The sequence below is a fragment of the Macrotis lagotis genome, chromosome 2, assembly GCF_037893015.1.
Source record: "Macrotis lagotis isolate mMagLag1 chromosome 2, bilby.v1.9.chrom.fasta, whole genome shotgun sequence".
In the NCBI taxonomy this organism is placed as follows: Eukaryota; Metazoa; Chordata; class Mammalia; order Peramelemorphia; family Peramelidae; genus Macrotis; species Macrotis lagotis.
The window spans coordinates 242,459,026-242,479,314 of NC_133659.1; the positions used below are offsets into that span (position 1 = coordinate 242,459,026).

General features: G+C 45.0%; 2 protein-coding genes across 3 annotated transcripts; both read left to right on the plus strand.

Annotated features, from left to right (window-relative positions):
• The first annotated feature begins 1,726 nt into the window (after positions 1 to 1,726).
• Positions 1,727 to 10,845, plus strand: WRAP53 (WD repeat containing antisense to TP53). The gene is made up of 10 exons (XM_074225516.1): positions 1,727 to 2,423; positions 2,585 to 2,683; positions 2,954 to 3,065; positions 6,222 to 6,310; positions 6,546 to 6,636; positions 6,757 to 6,889; positions 8,428 to 8,636; positions 8,813 to 8,916; positions 9,089 to 9,220; positions 10,565 to 10,845. The coding sequence occupies exons 1-10, from the start codon at positions 2,215 to 2,217 to the stop codon at positions 10,806 to 10,808; spliced, it is 1,422 nt and encodes a 473-aa protein (XP_074081617.1). The 5' UTR covers positions 1,727 to 2,214; the 3' UTR covers positions 10,809 to 10,845.
• A 47-nt stretch (positions 10,846 to 10,892) lies between these two features.
• On the plus strand, positions 10,893 to 19,543 carry EFNB3 (ephrin B3). 2 transcript variants are annotated; one of them, XM_074225518.1, is made up of 5 exons: positions 10,893 to 11,150; positions 15,657 to 15,949; positions 16,204 to 16,296; positions 16,437 to 16,541; positions 16,974 to 19,542. In XM_074225518.1, exons 1-5 carry the CDS (start codon positions 11,128 to 11,130, stop codon positions 17,387 to 17,389), a joined length of 930 nt encoding a protein of 309 aa, XP_074081619.1. In that variant the 5' UTR covers positions 10,893 to 11,127; the 3' UTR covers positions 17,390 to 19,542. The 2 variants fall into 2 exon arrangements, with proteins under 2 accessions (XP_074081619.1, XP_074081618.1); XM_074225517.1 differs by lacking the exon at positions 10,893 to 11,150 and adding an exon at positions 11,393 to 13,462 and having other exon boundaries at positions 16,974 to 19,543.
• The last annotated feature ends 746 nt before the right edge of the window (positions 19,544 to 20,289 follow it).

Below are 20,289 nucleotides of genomic sequence, written 5' to 3' on the forward strand. Positions count from 1 at the left end.
TTAAAGTGCATAAAATAAGATAAAATATATATATATATATATATATAAAATTACAAATGAAATTACTTATGTTGAAATGAATTTATCAAAATTAAAAAAATACAGAGTCTTCTGGCTCTACTGCTAACCTTTGTTTAAGAATTCAACTTTCAATGTATAGGGGATTGGTAGGAACAAGTAACTATTTCTTAAAGATAGGTGAGATCTGGACAATAGTAAGGCAGAAGCCTGCAATGTTTACAGGTTCTAGAAAGGGATAATATGAACTAACACTGTAAAGTTAGGTTAGAGCCATATTGGTTTTATTTTTTAATTAAAATTTTTTTTCATTTATTTAAGGCAATGGGGTTAAGTGACTTACCCAAGATCTCACAGCTAGGTAATTATTAAGTGTCTGAGGCTGGATTTGAACTCAGGTCCTCCTGTCTCTAGGGCTGGTGCTCTATCCACTGTACCACCTAGCTGCCCCATCAAAGCCAAATTGTAAGATTTTAAATTTGCATTTTATACTAGAAGTAGTCAGTGAATGGGCACTTACTAAATATGGGCATCCTCAAGTCTCTATCCTGGGCCCTTTTCTCTCTCCCTGTACACACTTGATGATTGAGTTAGTTCAATGATCATTTCTACACAAATGATTCCTAAGTCTTCATGCATGTATATCTATACACATGCACACACATATACATTGTCTAGACTTAAAGTTTTTTTCCAGGGGTACCACTATATATACAATTAGGCAGGTTCACAACCATTCTTGGCACTTCATTCTAACTTCCCTAATCTCATATTCAATAAATTACTAAGTCTTGACATTTCTGTTTACAACATTCTTCCCATCTGTTCTCTTTTCTCCACTCGTCCTCAGCCATACTAGTTATAGTCTCCAATCACTTCTCACTTGGAATATTGCAACAATTGATGTCCCCACATCTATTCTATTTTCCATACAACTGCCATAGTGTGCCCAGGGCAAAGGTTTGACCATATCACTCTCTTGACCTCAAACCTTCCAATGACTCCTCAGTGTTTTTTTTAGTCTAGGATAAAATGCCAGCTTCAATGTTAGTATCGATATCCTCCATTATCTGTTTTTTTTCCAGACTTATAGCTAATAATAATTAATAATAATAATAATAATAGCTAGGACTTATATGGTGCCCTAAGTTTGCAAAGCATTTTCCAAATGTTAAGCCATTTGTTCCTCATGACAACCCTGTAAGGCAGGTGCTTTTATTATCCCCGTTTTACAGATGAGAAAAGGAAGCACAGAGAGGTTAAGTGACTCGCCCAGCGTCTGGGGTCCGGCCTTGCATCCAGTGCGTTGCCACGCCCCAGCCGTGCCCCTCTGCCCCTCTGCCCCTCTGCCCTCTGCACTCCAAGGTGGCGTCTGAAACTGCCGCCTGCTCAGGCCTGCTCCAGAGACGAAGCTGGTCATTGTCCTCCTGGTTTCAGTTCTCTCCCCCTACAGCAATGCAGGTGGCCTAAGTGTGTAGTCAGGGCGCCCTCCAGAGGTGAGATACGAGAAGAGGCCATTTGAGTACTAGGGAAGGGAGAGGGTCCGCCCTTAATGCAACGAGGAACTACAACTCCCGGCAAGCAGCAGGATGACAGTGGAGGGAGAGCTGAGAGGGAAATTGTAGTCCAGGCATGTCTTATTTCCGTCCCGTGACTCCCTCAACTAAGGACCAATCCGAAGGCTGGGAGAAATCTCGCGAGAAAGAGACGGCGCGTCTTGCAGGAGTCCTGGAGACCCGGTTGGCGCGGACTTGCCTTGGAGGCGCTCCTGACCCGGAACCTATCTCCCTGGCCAGCCCTTGCGGAGGAAGGCCCCCGGTAGTACTCCCGGCTGGTCCCCGGTGCCTCCTGTATTTTGCACCCCACTGTGGCTCGGAGACCAGCTGCTGCCTTGCCGCCGCGCCCCCCAGTAGGCCTCGCCTCCGAGCTCCCTTCCGGTCCTCCCGCGGTCCCGTGGCCTGGTGTACGTGTTTTGGCGGGGCGGTGCCCTGGGACCCCGAAGCCCCGCCCCCGTAACGGTACCGCCCCAGAGCCCACCTGGAGGCCACCCCACCTCCACCCCTGCCCACTCCCCAGGTTTCTGCCTGGGCTTTACAGGACCGAATAACCACAACCACGGAGCCAGCACCTTCATCCTGCTGCAGCGATGAGACCCCCCAAGCTGCCCCCGAGCCAGCGGAGCCCCCAACCCCTTTTATGGAGCTGGGGGAAGAGAAGAATCCTGGGACCCCTGATCCTTCGAAACAGGATGGAGAAACCCCAGTGGAGGAAGTGGTTTTAGAAGGACTGAAGTACACCCAGACCGAAAGCTTCTGTGATGTAGATGGGGCAGCCCCAGAATATGCCCCTGGGGAACCAATGGAAGAAGTCTTGAAAGAACCAATCCCAGAATGTGAGGGATACTAGTAAGTGACTTGGAGGATAAGAAGAGGGTTACTCCTTTTGGGGAAGGCATTGGAAGAATCTGTTTTCCCTTCCCACCCCCAAATATCTGCCCCCCCCAGGTCTCCCAAAGACCCCTATTTCCCTCAGGGACCCAAGCATCTAGTCTTCATCTCCCTTCCAGTTCTTGGAGCTACAGTTTCTCTCAACCTCCTCGCCTGCTCAGTGGCTCCTGGTCGGAGTTCAGCTTTCTACCTGAGAACTTCTTAAAAGGCTGTAAATGGTAAGGGTAATTGGGGTTTGGGGGAAAGAGAGGAAAGAAAAGTACTGTCAAATTAGATGGGGAGGAAAGGACAAGATTATATTGACAAGGAGGTCACGATGGTTAATTAGCGGATTAATTAGCGTTTTTAGAATTGAGTTGAACTGGCTTTATTGCTCAGTTCTCTCCCAGGACCCAGTGCCTTACCATTTCCTTCAGGGACTCAGGAGTTCCTATCTCCCCACTCACTCAAGCTACCAGGCCTCCAGCCTAAATCTCCTCTGCCTCCAGGGCCCCAGATGGCTCCTGTCTCTTGACCAACAGTGCTGATAACACCTTGAGGATTTATAACCTACCCCCAGAGCTGTATAATGAGGAGGAAGAGCTCAAGAATACAGAAATGGTAAGTGTAGGTACCTGTATCTTCTCCTCTGTCACCACTACAGAAGGTAGTTTGCATATCTTTTCCTCTTGATTGCAAATAATACAAATCTTCATAAAAATCTGACCCACTTCACATCCTTGCACAGAAATAATCATTATTCCCATTGCTTCTAGAATAAAATGCTCATGTAGAACTTTCCACTATCTAACCATAATGTATCTTTGTAGCCTTATTTCATATTCTCCTTTTTTTTTTTTTAAACAAATTGCACACATTCCAGCCAGATTCTGTATACTTCTTCTAGGACTGAAAATCATTCCCATATTTTCCTTAGCTTCTCTCAAAGTCTCTAAGCCTTCCCTGAACCTACAGTTAAAATCTTCCTCATTATTTTGTATTATTTGTCCTGGGTCCATGTCCTTTCCTCCTAGTAGAGCATAAACTTCTTGAGAGTAAGGAAGGATTTTTTCGTTTTCTTTTTTTCTTCTTTCTTTTTATTCTTTTGGCTCATACAACATGCCTGTCAGGGTGCCAGGTACTGATGATAGAACAAGAAAAATAAAACTGTATCTTAGCCAAGGTCCTTTCTCTTCTCTTAGAGGAAGTTACACTTACATAGAAAACACATAGACATACTCAAGAAGAAACTATACATATGTATATACATATGTTTACATTAACTTCTTCAGGCATTGGGGTTAAGATAGGCTTCCTTTGAAGGAGGTAGCTTTTGAACTGAGCTTTGACAGAAGCCTGGGATTTATTTCCATTGATGTTACCACAATCTTTCACTATCTGAACACTCATAATCATTATGTTCTGCCCTGAAATCTGTGTCTCTTCTGACAGCAATGCTTATCTGGGTTCTTAGAGTCTATCCCTCTGCAACTGGAAATGGACTCTAGATTGCTAAGGCTGGTCCGGTCTTCAGTCCATTGCTGGTTTCTCTCTTTTGCTTCAAGACCTGGGTCAGTCAGAATAAAACTTTATTCATAAAGTTAGTACTGGGTATTGAGAGACCATTTTCTGAATTAGTGTCTAGAGTGTGTCTCTTGTCTCTTCAACTCTGCCCCAAACTTTCTTTAGCTGATTTTCTATTTATTTTATGTCATTCTGGATGAATTGTACTACTGTTGTAGCTTGTTGGGGTTTTTTGGAGTTGAACATCTAGGTTCTTCCTTGATTGCCAGTTCCTGATCTTGACTGATGAACTCTTGAACTGTTAGTTGGTTCCAGGGCTTAGCTATTTAAAGACCCTGGGAGTATGACCAATTTTCAGCTCAGTCAATGGAGTTATCCCTTCTGATTTAGAGAGGTGTTCATATTTCACAGAGTAATTGAGTGTCAACATTTTATTCTCACATTGACGTCTCTGCATTTGTGAACTATATCAATTGATATAGTTCCCTCCCACTTACATCCAATTAATTACCAAGTATATTGATTTTACCTTCTTGATATTCTTTATCTGTTTTTTTTTCTTTCCACCAGGCTTTGATCAGCTCTAGCTTTGACTATTGTATTAACCCTCTTAGTGGTTTCTTTGCTTCTATTCTTTCTCCTAGTCAATTAACCCTTCACTTAGTTGCTGATAATTTTGTGGAATGTAGGGTTGTGATGATAGTGCCTTTCAGGGGCACATAAGGACAGTCACACCAACTAACCCCCACTCTTCTATTGATTCATCTTTGGAGGTCTAGTAGGTGTGCTCTGGTTTCTTTTGTTGATGTATCCTTTACCCTGGAGTAGAAAAATCTCTACTCCCAAGGGGTACAGTCAGAGATATTCCCCCCCCCCCAGTCTCGAACTGTGAACTAAGAAATTTAGAGATAAAAGTCACTGTTAATAGTCATGTAATTTATTATATCAAGTAATTTAAAAATGCAGTCAGTCCTTTCTTCTTGTAACTTCCTCTTTGATGGACTTATGGAGAGTATTTGAAAAACTTTTGAGCAGAAATTTCTCAAGTACTGTCCTGGAAAAATAGGAAAAAAGAAGCTATTGTCTTAATATCTGGTTTGGTCTGGTCTGATTGCAACTGTAGTCTTCTCTTGTCATGTGACTAGCCTCTCTCTTTTCTTGCTTTATAAACTTCTTGCTTATTCTCTTGTGCTTCATTCTTGCCCTTCTGCTTCCCGATTGACACCCCAAATCTTGGGCAGAAATTTTTCCTCAGGGCTACTAGATCTCTTCTCCCGTTACCCCCCAAAAAGTTGAACTCTATTGAATGATTGCAATCTGTCCATCCCATGGAATCTCGGTAATCTTGGGTACATCCTTCAAAGTTTCTGTTCTTGGATGGATCCTTGGCAACCCTAATGCATATGTCTTATAATAATCCTTGGTTAACTCTCCATTGACTATAAGTTAAATGTTGGTCTCCTATAATCAGGTTGTTTTCTACATTTCCTGTTATTTTATACTCTTCTCCTTACAAATGTTTTGGCCAGATTAAACTACTGGTTGCTTTGTTTTCATCTTGCCTTTCTCTTAACATTCATGAGTTTATGCATACTGCCCCTTATGCCTAGAGCCAACCCTATATATCTCTCTGCCAAAAAGGAGATGGGGAAAGGGCCAGCTTAGACCCAAATTTTCTCTTCCTAAATCCATAACTAAAAAAAAAAATGCATTCTTTTTTTCACATTTCTCACAACTCTGTCTTGTTCTCTTCTTTATCATAATCTCCTTTCATATTTAAGGAATTCCTTTTCTATCCTGAGAAAGTAAATTCCTAAGGGGAGAGGAACTATATTGTTTTTCATCTTGTTGCCCTTTTATAGCATGGTTTTGGAGTTTGGGAGAAGATTACTCTAATGGGTTTATGTGAAAGGGAGGCCATTTAGGAGACTAATATTATTGGAGAGTGAAATTATAGAGATGGAATGGTAGCTATGGGGATAGGAAGGATTGCAAATGAATCAAAAATAAGGATGAAGTGGATTATAAACCAGGCTTAATTGGGAAAAACCGATTTTTTTTTTCATTCTCCCCCTGTCCCCAACTCTTGGATTAATACATTTAATTCCTTCCTCCCTTCATACCCAAGAAGAAATGTTTCTTCCTTTCTGGTTGCTTCCATGACTCTTTCAAACACCTTTTTCCATAGAGAAATTCTATAAAATACAAATGTTAAGCCCTCAAACTCAGGTGTTCCCAATCTCTCTTGTTCAGGTCCCAGTTCTACGCATGATGGAAGGTGACACGATCTATGATTACTGTTGGTATTCTCTTATGAACTCAGGCCAGCCAGACACCTGCTTGTAAGTCATGACATTTGATTATTTTTAACATGATGGACACAGACTCAATGTCTTTTAATATTTCAAGAGAATATCTTGAAGGAATGGGAGAAGGGCAGAGTGCTGTGAGGGAAGCCATGGAGAGCCATGGAAAAGAGTCCTGTCCATCTTTCAAATGGGAGCTTAGAGGCCCAGTTTGTTTCTTCTTTGTACTTTATTTAGTAAATGCTTCTTAGTGTCTCTGTTATCCTAACAGTGTGGCCAGTAGCAGCCGTGAGAATCCAATCCACATTTGGGACGCCTTCACTGGGCAACTCCGGGCCTCCTTTCGAGCCTACAATCACCTGGTATTAACATCTCTTCTTCCCTTGGGACAAAGCTACCAGTTCTTTCCCTGTACTAGGGGATCTGGGTGTCTGGAATTTCAGTTTCCAGTGACCACCTTTTTTCTCCCTTTTCCACTTCAGGACGAGTTGACTGCTGCTCATTCTCTCTGCTTCACTCCGGATGGCTCAAAGCTCTTCTGTGGTTTCAACAGAACCGTACGGATCTTTTCCACATCAAGACCTGGGAGACAATTTGAAACAAGATCCACATTTGGTGAGAATCAAGACAGTTTAGTTGTCAGTTCTCAACAATGCTACCAAATCCCCATACTCAAAGATGATTTTTAATGGGGTTTTCTCATTTCAGTTCCTTCCAAAACTGTAGTTCCTTTTCCCATGGGCAGGGTAGGGAATGTTTCAGCTTAAAAGGATGGAATTGTGATCCTTTAAGAAAGTGGTAGGAAGAACTGGGAAAAGTAGAGTGAACAAACTTGTAATGATTAGGTCCATTATAAATTTATTCTATCTCAATCATTCAAATTCTAATTGATTTTTTTTTTTTTTTTGGCAATGGAGTTAAGTAACCTTGCCCAAAGTTACACAGCTAGGTAATTATTAAGTGTTTGAAGCTACTGATCCAGGGCCTAATTGATTCTTTATTACCTTAGTCTCTTCCATCCTTAAAATCTCTCACTATAGGGTATCATTAGGTTCCATCAGTGATAAGTATATCTTAACTCGTTCATCATCACATTAGATAGCAGTGGATACAATGCTGGACCTACCAGGAACACTTATTTGAATTCTTTCCCAGACACTTACTGTGTGATACTGGGCAAGTCACTTAACCTCAGCCTCAGTTTCCTCATCTACAAAATAGGGATAATAGCACCTACCTCACAGAACTGTAGTATCAAAGTAAAGCGCAAAGTTCTTTGCAATTAGTCTTTTAGTTGTCAAATCTGATGGCCTTTTCTCAGTCCTCCAGATTCGAATAACATCCAAAGAACCCTTTTTTCCCTTTCCAAGGGGTGTCCCCCAGGAGGGTCCCCTTGGGTGGGTGGTATCTGGGAGGAACCCAACTAGCTGGTATTGAGCACTTGTGAAGTCCAATGAGATTCCAACCTTTTCTACAGGACAGGACAATTCCTAGACACCTAAAGCTCTTCACAACCTGGCCCCTTTCCAGGTTTTTCCCCTATTATTTCTCTTCATTAGCTCTGTGGTCTAGCCAGATTGGCCTAGAAGCCGTTCCTCACCCATGATGCTCCAACTTTCATCTTTGTGCCTCTAAAGGTACCTTCCTTCTGATTTAAGACCCAGCTCTAGTGCCATCTTCTATAGGAGATTTTCTCCCTCCCTCTTCCCTCTCCCCACTTCCCTCCAGTTGCTAGTGTTTTACCCTCTAAGGCTGCCCTTATAAGCCTACTTTTTATGTGCCTTAATTATATACCTAAGATACATATATGTAATACACACGCGCACACACACACACACACAGAGAAATATATATATATGTACATATAGACACATATATGTGCATACATACTTATTGTATCTTTTATTAGAACATAAGCACCTTGAGGGTATGAACTGTTTTTTTAAAATTTGTATCTCCAATGCCTAATTAGCATAATACCTGGAACACAACAGAGCATTTAGTGATTGATAGATACTTGGGTTCCCTTGAAAGGAAACTGGGGGGATGGGGAAGAAGCCCTATTCCTATGTAATCTTGGGAGTTAGAGGATGCTGAAGAGGTGACCATGGATTTGTCTTCATCTTACCCTCTTTCACTCTTTCCTACACTAGCCAAAAAACAGGGTCAGAGTGGGATCATTTCATGCATCGCATTCAGCCCAACCCAGCCTCTCTATGCCTGTGGCTCCTATGGCTGCTCCCTTGGTCTGTATTCCCAGGATGATGGCTCTACTCTTGCTCTGTTTTCGGGGCATCATGGGGGTATCACTCACCTTTGCTTCCATCCTGATGGTAACCGTCTCTTCTCAGGAGCCCGAAAGGTAGGAGTTAGATGCATTGTGGTAGGGTGAGAGATACCTTTTTACTTGGGGTGGAGAGGAGGGGGAAGTGGTATTAACTGCTTAGGAAATGGATGAGGCTGAAGACCTTACTGAAGACAGTAAGAGGAATAAGTTTAGGGATTTGAAGTCACTGAATGACTTAGCTTCACCCCCAGGATGCTGAGCTCCTGTGTTGGGATCTCCGACAACCGGGCCACCTACTTTTGTCTTTAAATCGAGAAGTATCTACTAATCAGCGCATCTACTTTGACCTGGACTCGTAAGTCACTACTATATTCTTCTCCCCATCTAAGCATCCAAAGAACCCTTTTTTCCCTTTCCAAGGGGTGTCCCCCAGGAGGGTACCCTTGGGTGGGTGGTATCTGGGAGGAACCCAACTAGCTGGTATTGAACACTTGTGAAGTCCAATGAGATTCCAACCTTTTCTATAGGACAGGACAGTTCCTAGCCAGTGGCAGCACTGATGGAATCGTGTCAGTTTGGGACATCAGTAGGGCTGAGGAAAACCAACAGGAGCCAGTGATGAGTTTTCTACCTCAGAAGGACTGCACCAATGGCATTAGGTAGGAGGTCTGTTGCTTGGGGAATTTTTGAGAACTTTTGAGTTAGTCAATAAATATTAAGCACTGTGGCAGAATGCTTTTCAGACACCTGTAGTGTAATAGGAGATATAGGAAAACAGCTTTGTCTTCAGGACAGATGGGAAATAATCAGCAAAGAAAAGGTACTAGCATTAAGGGCAATTTAAAAAGACTTTACATGGAGGATAGGATTTTAGTTTGGACTTGAAGACAGGAGGCAGAATTGAGAAGGAAAACTCATTCTGAGGTATAAATAGAGAGGAGACGTTGTAGTGAGGAAGCCAGTGTCACTGAATTGCAGAATGTGTTAGGGAAGTAAGGTATAAGAGTATTGGGAAGGTAGGAGGCATCCAGGTTGTCAAGATCACTGGCTTTGAAATGATCCTAAAGAAGGTAATGAATAGGGAGGGGTGATATGGTTATATTGTTACAACTGAGATTTGGGAAGATGCATTTTTTTTTAAAAGAAAGATTTTATTTATTTTGAGTTTTACAATTTTTCCCCTATTCTTGCTTCCCTCCCCACCCCCCACAGAAGGCAGTCTGTTAGTCTTTACATTGTTTCTATGGTATACATTGATCTAAGTTGAATGTGATGAGAAAGAAATCATATCCTTAAGGAAGAAAAATAAAGTATGAGCGATAGCAAAATAAGATAACGTGTTTTTTTTTTTTAACCCACAATCCTTGCTTTGGATACAGATAGCCCAAAATTGTCCCTGATTGTTGGACTGATGGAATGAGCAAGTTCATCAAGGTTGATCATTGCCTCCATGTTGCTGTTAGGATGTACAGTGTTCTTCTGGTTCTGCTCATCTCGCTCAGCATCAGTTCATGCAAATCCCTCCAGGCTTCCCAGAATTCCCATCCCTCCTGGTTTCTAATGGAACAATAGTGTTAGGAAGATGAATTTGATAGTCAACAGGGAAACACTTGAGGCAGGCAGACCAACCAGCAGGCTGTTAAAATAGTCCTAGTGTGTTGAGGGATTGCACTGTGGTGGCAATGTCAGAAAGGGGCTTCTCTGAAAGATATGGTAACACATCAAGACTTGACAACTGATTTTTTTACTAGGGGGTAAGAGAAGAATGAAGAATGAAGAGGATGAGTGGGTACAATTGCCCACACACCTTAGGTTGTGGGCCTGGTTGACTGGATGGTGGTGCTCCAACAGTAATGGGGAAATAAGAGATGAAGGTTTTGGGGAAAAGATGAATTGGAGGTGGCTACTTTGGGAGCTCCGCTGCTATAGTGGTACTGGAAGAGTGCCAGACTGGGGCGCTAACCTCCCTCTCTCCCCTCCCTCTTTCCTTCCTTTTCTAACAGCCTGCACCCATGCATGCCTCTGCTGGCCACATCCTCTGGCCAACGTGTTTTTCCTGAGCCAACAAACAGTGAGGATGAAGAAGGGCAGGCCAATGGGGTTCCCCTGCTCTCACTGAGCCATGCCCATCCTGACTTTCGCCTCCAGCTGTGGTGGTGTGGGGGAAATTCAGATATAGAGACTCCTGACTGTCAAGAAATGGGGAAAGAAGATGGTCCTGGGAAGGGAGAATGTGGGGTTATATAAAAAGTTTTTTGAGATAGTAGACCGAGTGCTGTGTTGTTTTTGGGAAGAGAATGCGTAGTGTTCCTCCTAAGTCTAGTGTGATCTGTCACTTAGTGCTGGACTTGGGAGGGATGAGGGATGGGAGCCAATCCATCGAAGAGCTCGGTGTGAGGTCACTGTTAAGTGTGGGTGGAGTTTCCAGTCATTGTTCCTCTAGTTGCCAGGCAACCTGGTAAACTGAAGGGGGTGTGTCTTCAGGTTTTGCTTTCTAGCATTGTGTGTATGAGGAGCAGCTCTGCTATGTAGCTCTACAGGGGTCTGTTCGAGTGTGACCGAATTGATGTGGCAGGTCCCTGTGATTGTGTATGTGATTGTTCTGATGTGGGGGAGGGAGGTATGTGTTTCAGGGTATGAGATTATCAATGAGACAAGCATCAGCTCATATACGCTTTAGACTATTAATCATTCTTTCAGGCCCTAAGTTGAATTTCACACCCATCTTTTTTTAGGGAATTTGGGAGGGAGAACAATCCACTTCCCCTCCTCCATAATCCTGCAGCTAAAGAAAGAGGGTGTGAAAAAGTAAAAGGTAATAAGACAAATAATAGAAGTAGAATTAATATTTGTACAATATATAGGACTTGTTCAAGTGCTTAATTCATTAATAATTGGGGCCTATCTCCTTTTCAGTTCAAACAGCTGGGATTCACATTCCTCCACTCACTGGGAAAGAGGGGGGTTGGAGAGCTTTTCATCTATTTTTCTCTGCTGGAGTCTTTTCCCCCTTCCTCCTCACATAAACCACTAAATTGAGAACTCAAGCATTTCAGACACTATGGTATATTCACTGCGCTTGGGGAGAGACAGAGGAAGGCATATTTCTTTCCCAGTAGGATTTCCCAGTCTAATGGGAGATAACCCAAATTGAATAGAAAGACAAGGATGCTAAAAATGGGGGCAGGGAGAGAATTCATCCTGCCTGTCCTTCATCTCCCTGTTTTCATCTCCTGAACTCAGTTCCACTCTAATTCCAGGTTTCACTTTAGCTGGTTGGGCTCTTGAAATTATTTTGGTCCCATCGTTCCTCTCTCTATCCTCAAGGCAAGTCTTATTTATATGTACAAAGTTAGCATAGGAAATGTCTTGACTTCAGTTTTCATGCACATAAAGGAAAGTTTTTTTCTCCCCATTTCTCCTCTGCTATCTCAATCTCTATCCTCCAGCCACACAGAAAATGACAACTGAGACTTCTATTGTGATTTTTATGCATCACATTTGCTCCTTACAACAACCCTGGGAGGTTGATAGTGAGCTGGCATAATTCTATTTTACTGGAAAGAAAACTAGTCAAATGACTTAAGATCCCACAACTAGGAAGTGACTGTTGCAAAGACTACTGCAACCTGCAGGATTAAATGTTCCACAGCAGAATTAGAACTCAGCCCTTATTTCTGCCCTCTAGAGTGGGTTTTCCTCCCCTGAAAGCCTCTAAATTGCATTGCAGTGAACTGCCATGGTTTTCCCTACCCATAATTTCCTTTTGCCACTTTCCCTTCACCTTTTCCTCTATTATTCTGGTTCTCAGATCTCCCACATTTCACCCACTAAGAAGTAGATGGTAAAAACAAAAGTAAAATAATTATGAACTGATTACACAGTGGAGCTGTGACTATTGGGTTTTGGGGAAGTAGGATGCTGCAAGCCTGAAGGGAGGCTCAATTCTTGGGGTTAGGCAGGGTCAGGTTCCAGCTAGGTTCTTTTAACTCTAGCAGGAGGAAGCAGCAAGGTCCTGGTGGCTGAGGGTAACTGCAGACGGACAGAGACAGAGTGTAAAGGAAAAAAAGTCGATTTAGAGAGACAAAGAGAGAGCAAGAAAGAGTTGGGCGGGGTTGAAGCCAGCTCTGGTGGGAGGTGTGGGTGTTGTGGCAGGGAGTGGGGTGTGAGATCCTGCCTCTCCTAACTCCAGATCCAGTTTTTCCCTCCATCCCTCCCTCTCCCCGCCTCTCCTTTAACTCCCCCCTCCAGAGCTCTGGACTCTAGTCTCCTCCCCTAGCCCGCTGCCCTCAGTCCCCAGCTAGGCTAGGGCTCCAGCTCCGTTCCCAGCTTTGGCTCTCTCTCCCTCTCTCCGGCACCCCCATGCCTTCCCTGCCTGGCCCCCCGCTCCCTCAGCCTCCCCCAGCCCCTCATTAGGCCCCTCAAAAATCCCAGGGTGCTAAAGTGCGGGCAGGGGTGTGTATGTGTGTGTGTGTGTGTGTGTGTGTATATGTGTGTATTTGTGTGTTCATGTGTGTGTAGAATCTGCAGGCAGATTGGGGTGGCCCTTGGAATCTGGTGGGGTTGAGCATTGTAAAGAAGAGGGTTGGAGAAGAGTAGGTTAGGCAAGTCAGGGTGAAATTGGGGGGGGTGCAAGTAATCAAAGGGGAAACTAGGAAGCTTGAGCAGTATAGGTCAGAAACTGGAAGGGGGGTTGTGAGACCCCTGTGGAGTGACCCAGGCTGTGTGTGACTTTGGGGGAAGTTGGTGTCTCCACCCCCCCAGTCCTTGGCAGGGGGGGTAATGGGGGCCCTCCGTCCTGGGCTGGGGGGCGTGAGAGTCGGGGGGCTGCTGCTGGGCCTCTTGGGGCTGGTGTCGGGGCTTAGCCTGGAACCTGTCTACTGGAACTCGGCGAATAAGAGGTGAGCTGGGGGGGGGAGTCTTGGGGGGCTAGGTAGCTACTGCCAGAAGTACCATAGCAGAGAAGTGGTCTTTGAGAGGATTATGGACTTTGGGAGCTAGACATCTGGATGAAGAAATCTTGGGCTAGATAGAACAGAGTTCTGTGGTTCCCAATGTAATTAGAAAGATGCCATTTGAAAACTGAGAAAGCAGATGTTTGAGCCCTAGACAAGAGATCTAGGTGTAGGTAGGGGAGAAAAGCAGCAGTGGGATGACCAAAGTTTAGGAGACTCCCTAGGAGTAGAGGTTTGGAAAGTTCAGGGGGGAGGAGAGATGCACTGGGTTTAGATTGGAACAAGTTGGGGTGTCTGGATTTGTGACTGCCTTGAGAGGGCTGGGGTGGACTAAAGAGTTTCTGGACCATTCATTTGTCAGATATCAGAATATTATTTGGAGCCTCAGAATTTTTAGGGAGAGTGCCTTTCCTTCTGTAGGTAGCACAGCTGGATAAAATGTAGAATGTGCAATAACTCATTCTAATAGGTCAGCTTCCATCAGTTATCCTATTACTATGTAGTCTTTCTCCATGTGGCTCTGTCCTCTCTCCCCTGCCTTCTCTACCTTATTTTTTCGTGATGGGAAGCCTCACCCGAGCTCAAGGTCTTCCTCCTACCCTCTTGGATTCTTAGCTATGGGATATTCTACTGCCTTTCCTTGTTTTATCAAGAAAATGGTTTAAGGGTCAGAGGGGATCTTTAGCAAAACAGTACAGACAGGTCATTCATCCCTTTGCCTTAGTTAAGGACCACCCTCCCCCCCCAGCCAACAATTGTTTTGAAAATCACTTCTTTCTCCAGCTGCCAAGTCAGAGCATTTTTCATAATACACCTTCCCCATAGACTTACTATAGTACTCCATCCTCACTAGACTCCTTTGAGTATAATTTCAATGCTTTTCTGCTTAATTCTCCCATCCAACATTGGGAAGGCTAAATAAAGGAGGGGGGTAGGATCTCCTCCAGCTCTACTCTTATTCCTCCTTCCAATGTATGGAAGAGGATGAGCCACACAGTTAACTTCATGGACTACTGCAAGTGGTTACTCTCTGTTCCTAACCTACACATCAGCAGGAAGTATGTAGATCAGACTTGCAGGGTTTACTGACAAGGAGAGTCAGAGTCGTGTGGGTCTCCTTCCCTGGGAAAAGCCACACATGTTGTGGAGAGAATTGACTAGTCAAGTGAAGGCAGAGGAAGGCATAGAATATCCATGACCCTGGAAGGATCAGTATTTAACATCTTGTCACCATAACAGAAGCAGAAGCAGAGAGACTATGGATGGGAATAGATGATTTTTTATGATTGGGAGTAAAAGGCTGGAGAATCATATATGCCTAGGTACCATAAGGGCAGGATTGAAGTGAGTCATCTCATTCTAGGGCCAGTATTATTTCCCCTAGCAGGGAGTTGGCTGCTAAGGCTTTAAGAGTTATTTTTCTCAAGGAAATTAAAATCCAAGATGAGAAGTGAGAGAAGCTAGGGAATGAACTTAGGCATTCAAGTCCCTAGCTCTGGTTCTCATTAGGGGCCCAGATCTCTAGTCCCAAACTGGTCCCATCTTCACTGCTTTATTTCTCTCTGATCACATTGCCATGGCAACCACTATGATATCATTGGGTTGGCATTGATGGGAAGAAATACCCCCTCTTCCATCCCCATCTTTCTTGATGCTGCTGGAGTTATCTTGAGAATGGGTGAGGTCACCTTGGAAGGCAATGATGTCACTGTGATTGCCCTATGGCATTTAGGGTTGAGGTGCATGCCGTGACCTCATGCTTGGTTGCCATGGACTACAATGATTAAGTCACCAGTGAGAAGTGGGCCCCATGACTCCAGAGAGGCCAGCTCCTTGGCAACTGGCATCCTGTTACCATGACAACAGGCCAGGTGATGGAGCTTGGATGGCAGTATGTGTATAGTTTGAGGGGGGGGGGAAGAGTTTTGAGTAAAATACATCTGGACATATTGAGGGGGTAATGAATCCAAATGTCTGATCCATTCCTCTCTCCCCAGCTTTTCCATTTAGTCCCTGTTCCCTTTAGGGTCCAATATATTAGATCTATTAGTATATAATTTTTAGCTTAGCAGTCAGAAAACAGCAACTGATACTTGGGGAGTTGGAGTTATCTGAGGATTCAACCTTTTTTTCTACTTAGGTTCCAGGCAGAGGGTGGCTATGTGCTCTACCCTCAGATTGGGGACCGACTAGACCTGCTATGCCCTCGGGCCCGACCCCCTGGCCCACACTCATCCCCAGACTATGAGTTCTACAAACTGTACCTGGTTGGAGGAGCTCAGGGCCGGCGTTGTGAGGCACACCCGTCCCCAAACCTGCTCTTGACCTGTGACCGGCCTGATGTTGATCTTCGATTCACCATAAAGTTCCAGGAGTACAGTCCCAACCTGTGGGGCTATGAATTCCGTTCACACCATGACTACTACATCATTGGTACTGGGGCTGGAGAAATGTCAGGGAGGAGCTAACTGGAGGAAGAGGGAAAAGTGGGGAAGGGAGAGTTATAGGAGAGAAATGGGCTGAAAGGGCATGAGTTTGGATGCAGGTAGGTTCTGAGATAGGATGCAAATGTATTTCTTATTTATTGCTCACTTCCAAATAGAAGGGATTAAAATGGGATGGATTTGTTTGGCTGATTCAAGACCCAGGTTCTTGGGTAACAACCTTTCATTTGTTTCCTCTTCTAGCCACATCAGATGGAACTAGAGAGGGCCTGGAGAGTCTTCAAGGTGGGGTCTGCCTGACCAGGGGAATGAGAGTACTTCTCCGTGTAGGACAGAGTGAGTAGAGGCTTACTGGGGTGAGAAGTAAGGAAGATGCCAAGACATTTGGGGTTCCAAGAGGATCAGAATGTCAGCAAAGCTCTGCGAAGTGGCCTAGGGTTTGGATACTCTTGACTCCTCTTTGGTTTCCTCTCTAGGTCCACGAGGAGGGGCAGCTCCTCGAAAACCTGTCTCTCAAATGCCCATAGAGAAAGACCGAGGTGCAGCACACCGCCTGGATCCCAGCAAAGAAAATATATCAGGTATGACTCCAAATGGCCAGTCACCTGCTTTTTCTCCTCCAAAGTCTACACTATTCTTACTCTCCCTTTCCCTCTCTGCAGATAGAGACAACAGTTAAAGGAGGGGAGGGGAGGTTCTCAAAGTAGGAGGAGGAAGCAAGCTAAATGAGGAAGAGGCTTAATTAGAGCTAATTAGCCAAGTCATGGCTTTAATTAGCACTGTCAGACTTGGGGGGGGGAGGGCCTGTGGCAAAGAACTGAGGGGTTGGACACCTGGGTTCTGACTGGAAGCAAAGGGGGAGGGAAGGCATGAGATTGAAAAATTAAGATACCTTGGTCCCCGAGGGAACTGAAGACTGACAGGGAAGTCTCTTTTGGAAGTCCCTGTGCTTGCTTGTATAGCCAGGTATCTCAGTTCCTTCTTTAGCACCTCCTGTTCTTCCTTTCTCTCAGGTGATCCCTCCAGTAATGCAACTTCCCGGGGCACAGAGGGCCCACTTCCTCCCCCTAGCATACCAGCAGTGGCTGGGGCAGCTGGGGGACTGGCCCTCCTGCTCCTGGGTGTGGCAGGGGCAGGGGGTGCCATGTGTTGGCGAAGACGACGGGCCAAGCCTTCAGAGAGCCGACATCCTGGGCCAGGCTCTCTGGGAAGAGGAGGATCTGTGGGACTTGGAAGTGGGGGAACAGGAGGAGTAGGTCATCGAGATACTGAGCCTGGGGAGCTGGGTATTCCTTTGAGGGGTAGCGGGGCTACAGATCCCCCCTTCTGTCCTCACTATGAGAAGGTGAGTGGTGACTATGGTCACCCTGTGTACATTGTGCAAGATGGGCCTCCTCAGAGTCCACCAAACATCTACTACAAGGTGTGACGATCCCCACACTTACATACAAAACCTGGGTTTCCCAGAGACATCCTAGGGATGCCCTGCAGTCTCAATCATGGTTTGAGGGAATTCCTTCTTCCCTTGTACTTTGTCCTTGAACCCCTATCTGCTGCCCCTTCATTCTTCTGACCATCTCCCTAAGTTTCCAAGACCCCTTAAAAGACCCTCCCATCAAGTTTCTACTCTCAGCTTCTCCTGGGAGCTATTGCCTTCCCTCCAGGTTGTGGGTCCTGCTTCTGCCTGGCTATAGTGAAGATAGAGGTATCCTTCTCTGCCTTGATATCATTATTGTTGGTGCTTGCCTCACCCGCTTGGGGAAGGGCAGAATCTCAAGACTCAGCATTGGATGTCTTTGTCTTCTCTCTGTCATATAGTTTATTTTACTATTATTCTCTCTCTTCCTTTTTATATCTCTTTGTGCCTGTCTTTGCTATCACTTTCTCTCTTACATATCTTGTTCTTTCTGTCTTTTCAATTTCTCATTCTTCCATCTCCCAGGGGGTGGAACAGGGTCTTTGATCTTGTTCCTCTTCCATCCTTTAACCTCTCAAACTGAGAGCTTTCCTACTGCTCTCCAAAGATTTGGGGCCTTCAGGAGAAGGCCCCAGTCTCCAGTCCAGCTTAGGGGTGGACAGTAGAGTCTCCCCTCTCTCCCAATGTTCATTCCCTCAAATCGTCTACTCCCTTCAGCCATTTAAGACAACTGGGCAAAATGGTGACTGCCTTTGGAGGAAGTGACCCATTTTACCCAAGATGAGGCCAGGGATGGGTGAGAAATGACTATTGCCAGGATGAGAAAAGGAACTGTCCTGGAAAGAAAGCAACAAAACCTGGCACTACATTGAATGAGCCTCTGCTGGAACAGACAAGAAAGGGACCTGCCATGATGGGCATTGACAAGACACAAACAGAAATGTTCCCTGAATTGGCAGGAAGCAATGCACTTGGAATAGGAAGTGCCTTCAACCAGGATGAGAAGGGACACTTCCAATGTGGGAAGTGTGGCTGGAACTGGAAGTGACACAAATTGGGTGGGTGGGAGGTGGACTGTGTTTCCTTTTTGGTGGGAGGTGGGATAGAGCCTCCTGATTCAGGAAGAAGCTGGAAGTGACTAATAGGAAAAGGGGATGGGGAGGCAGATGGGTAAGTGGACTGTGAAAGGGGTTTTAGTGAGGGTTGGCAGTGATGCTGGGGTTGCTACCATCATTCCAGAATCCCCTTCACCTGAACTTCATCTACCTACTTTGTTCATGGCAACTAAAATGATGCCTCTCTACAGCTACCACAGACAAGTTTCAGCTTGCTCTCATTCCTCCTTCAAATTACCAACCAACAGGACTGCCCTAACAAGTAAAATGTGCCCTCCCTGTCCATACCCTCCATTTCCCTACCCAGTCTCTCCACAACCAACAGTTTTTTCCTTAGCAACAGAAATGGTGGCCTCCCCACTGGTTCAGCCCACAGCAGCCCTTAGCAACTGCAGATCCGTCATAGTTACCGGCTTAGGCCTCATCCTGCTCCCCAGGACAATCATCTCAATTGGGTGCTGCCTCAGTTTCTTCTCGGGTCACTTCCAGGGTGGGCCCTGGCTAAAAAGATGGTGACTCTTGTTGATAATGACTCCCCTAGTCACCAGCCAAGATAGCTGACCGTTGGCGTCCAAGTCACCTCTCTGGTTCTGCAGCTCCCAGTTCCTTCCTGGGTTTTTTTTTTATCCCTTCCCCTATGAAACAGGAAGTTGACATTGCCATGGAGGAGGCAGCAGGGTATGGCTGTCACCTCAATAGATTTACTGTAAAAGGGAAATTTGAACAACAAAAGTAAAAAAAAGAATAAAAAAATACAAAAGCAGAAAAGAAGACTGGAGGATGTATGGAATGGGGCTGATAGAGGAGGAGTTGGTGGTCAGAGTGACTTCTAAACTTGGACTGGGGTATAGAATTCAAAGGAAAAGGGGAAAAGGTTTGAAAAAGTGAATTATAGCATGCCTGAGGAGCATGACAATGCTGCAATAGAATGATATAAAAGTAGAATCTGCTTTTCCTTATCTAAAGGTGGGGAAAAGGTCTGAGGTTCCTATGGGAGTCACTATTTGAAACATCTTAAAATGGTGTAGAGGAACTACACATTGCCATGTGTATGAAAGATTTTAGTCATTGGAGAATATAGAATGAAAGGCCCACTTCAAAAAGGGATGTAGAATGGAGAAACAGACAAAGATAAACGTGGGATAGATATATAATCAACTATGTCCCTCTTGATTGACCTCTAGAACTTATTTGGTGTCTCAGCTTTTGGAGAGGTTCAGTCCTACCTGGTCTCTTACTATTAAGGGAGGGTGTGTGTGTGTGTGTGTGTGTGTGTGTGTGTGTGTGTGTGAGAGAGAGAGAGAGAGAGAGAGAGAGAGAGAGAGAGAGAGAGATCATGAGCTCACTATGGGGATAAAAGACTTTCTAAAGGCATGGGGTGAGATTGGTTGACCTTTGGAGGAACCAGACAATTGTGTATGCCACTCAGGAGCCCAGGGGTCCAGTTCTCTAGCTTTTGGCATTTCTACCCCCCTACTCCCAGCCTCTGTTCCTCTAAGGAGACCAGGCATCTAGCTCCTGAAATTCTGGCTCTATTCTCCTGTACAATAGCAGCCATCAGGGGCATCACTAAAGCAGACTAGCAGGGGTCATGACCTCTACCCTCTCCATCCCTCCCGTGATTCCAAGTTCCCTCCCTGTCTCCCATATGCCTGGATGTTATGACCCTCCCTCCTTTCTGTCCAGTGGGTCGTCTGCCCCTCATACCAACAATTCCTCCTTTCCAGTCCCCAGAAAGGAATGGGGTCAGAGACATGATACTATATGTCCAAGTGCTCGAGGGATTTGGGGACCATG

Excerpts from the sequence above, each read along its gene's own strand:
- WRAP53 (XM_074225516.1), top strand. The coding sequence starts at position 2,215 with ATGGAGCTGGGGGAAGAGAAGAATCCTGGGACCCCTGATCCTTCGAAA. Across the intron at positions 6,637-6,756 it reads TTCGAGCCTACAATCACCTG|GACGAGTTGACTGCTGCTCA; the intron begins GTATTAACATCT and ends TTTCCACTTCAG. Across the intron at positions 9,221-10,564 it reads GACTGCACCAATGGCATTAG|CCTGCACCCATGCATGCCTC; the intron begins GTAGGAGGTCTG and ends CTTTTCTAACAG.
- EFNB3 (XM_074225517.1), top strand. The coding sequence starts at position 13,344 with ATGGGGGCCCTCCGTCCTGGGCTGGGGGGCGTGAGAGTCGGGGGGCTG. Across the intron at positions 13,463-15,656 it reads TGGAACTCGGCGAATAAGAG|GTTCCAGGCAGAGGGTGGCT; the intron begins GTGAGCTGGGGG and ends TTTTCTACTTAG. Across the intron at positions 16,297-16,436 it reads ACTTCTCCGTGTAGGACAGA|GTCCACGAGGAGGGGCAGCT; the intron begins GTGAGTAGAGGC and ends TTTCCTCTCTAG.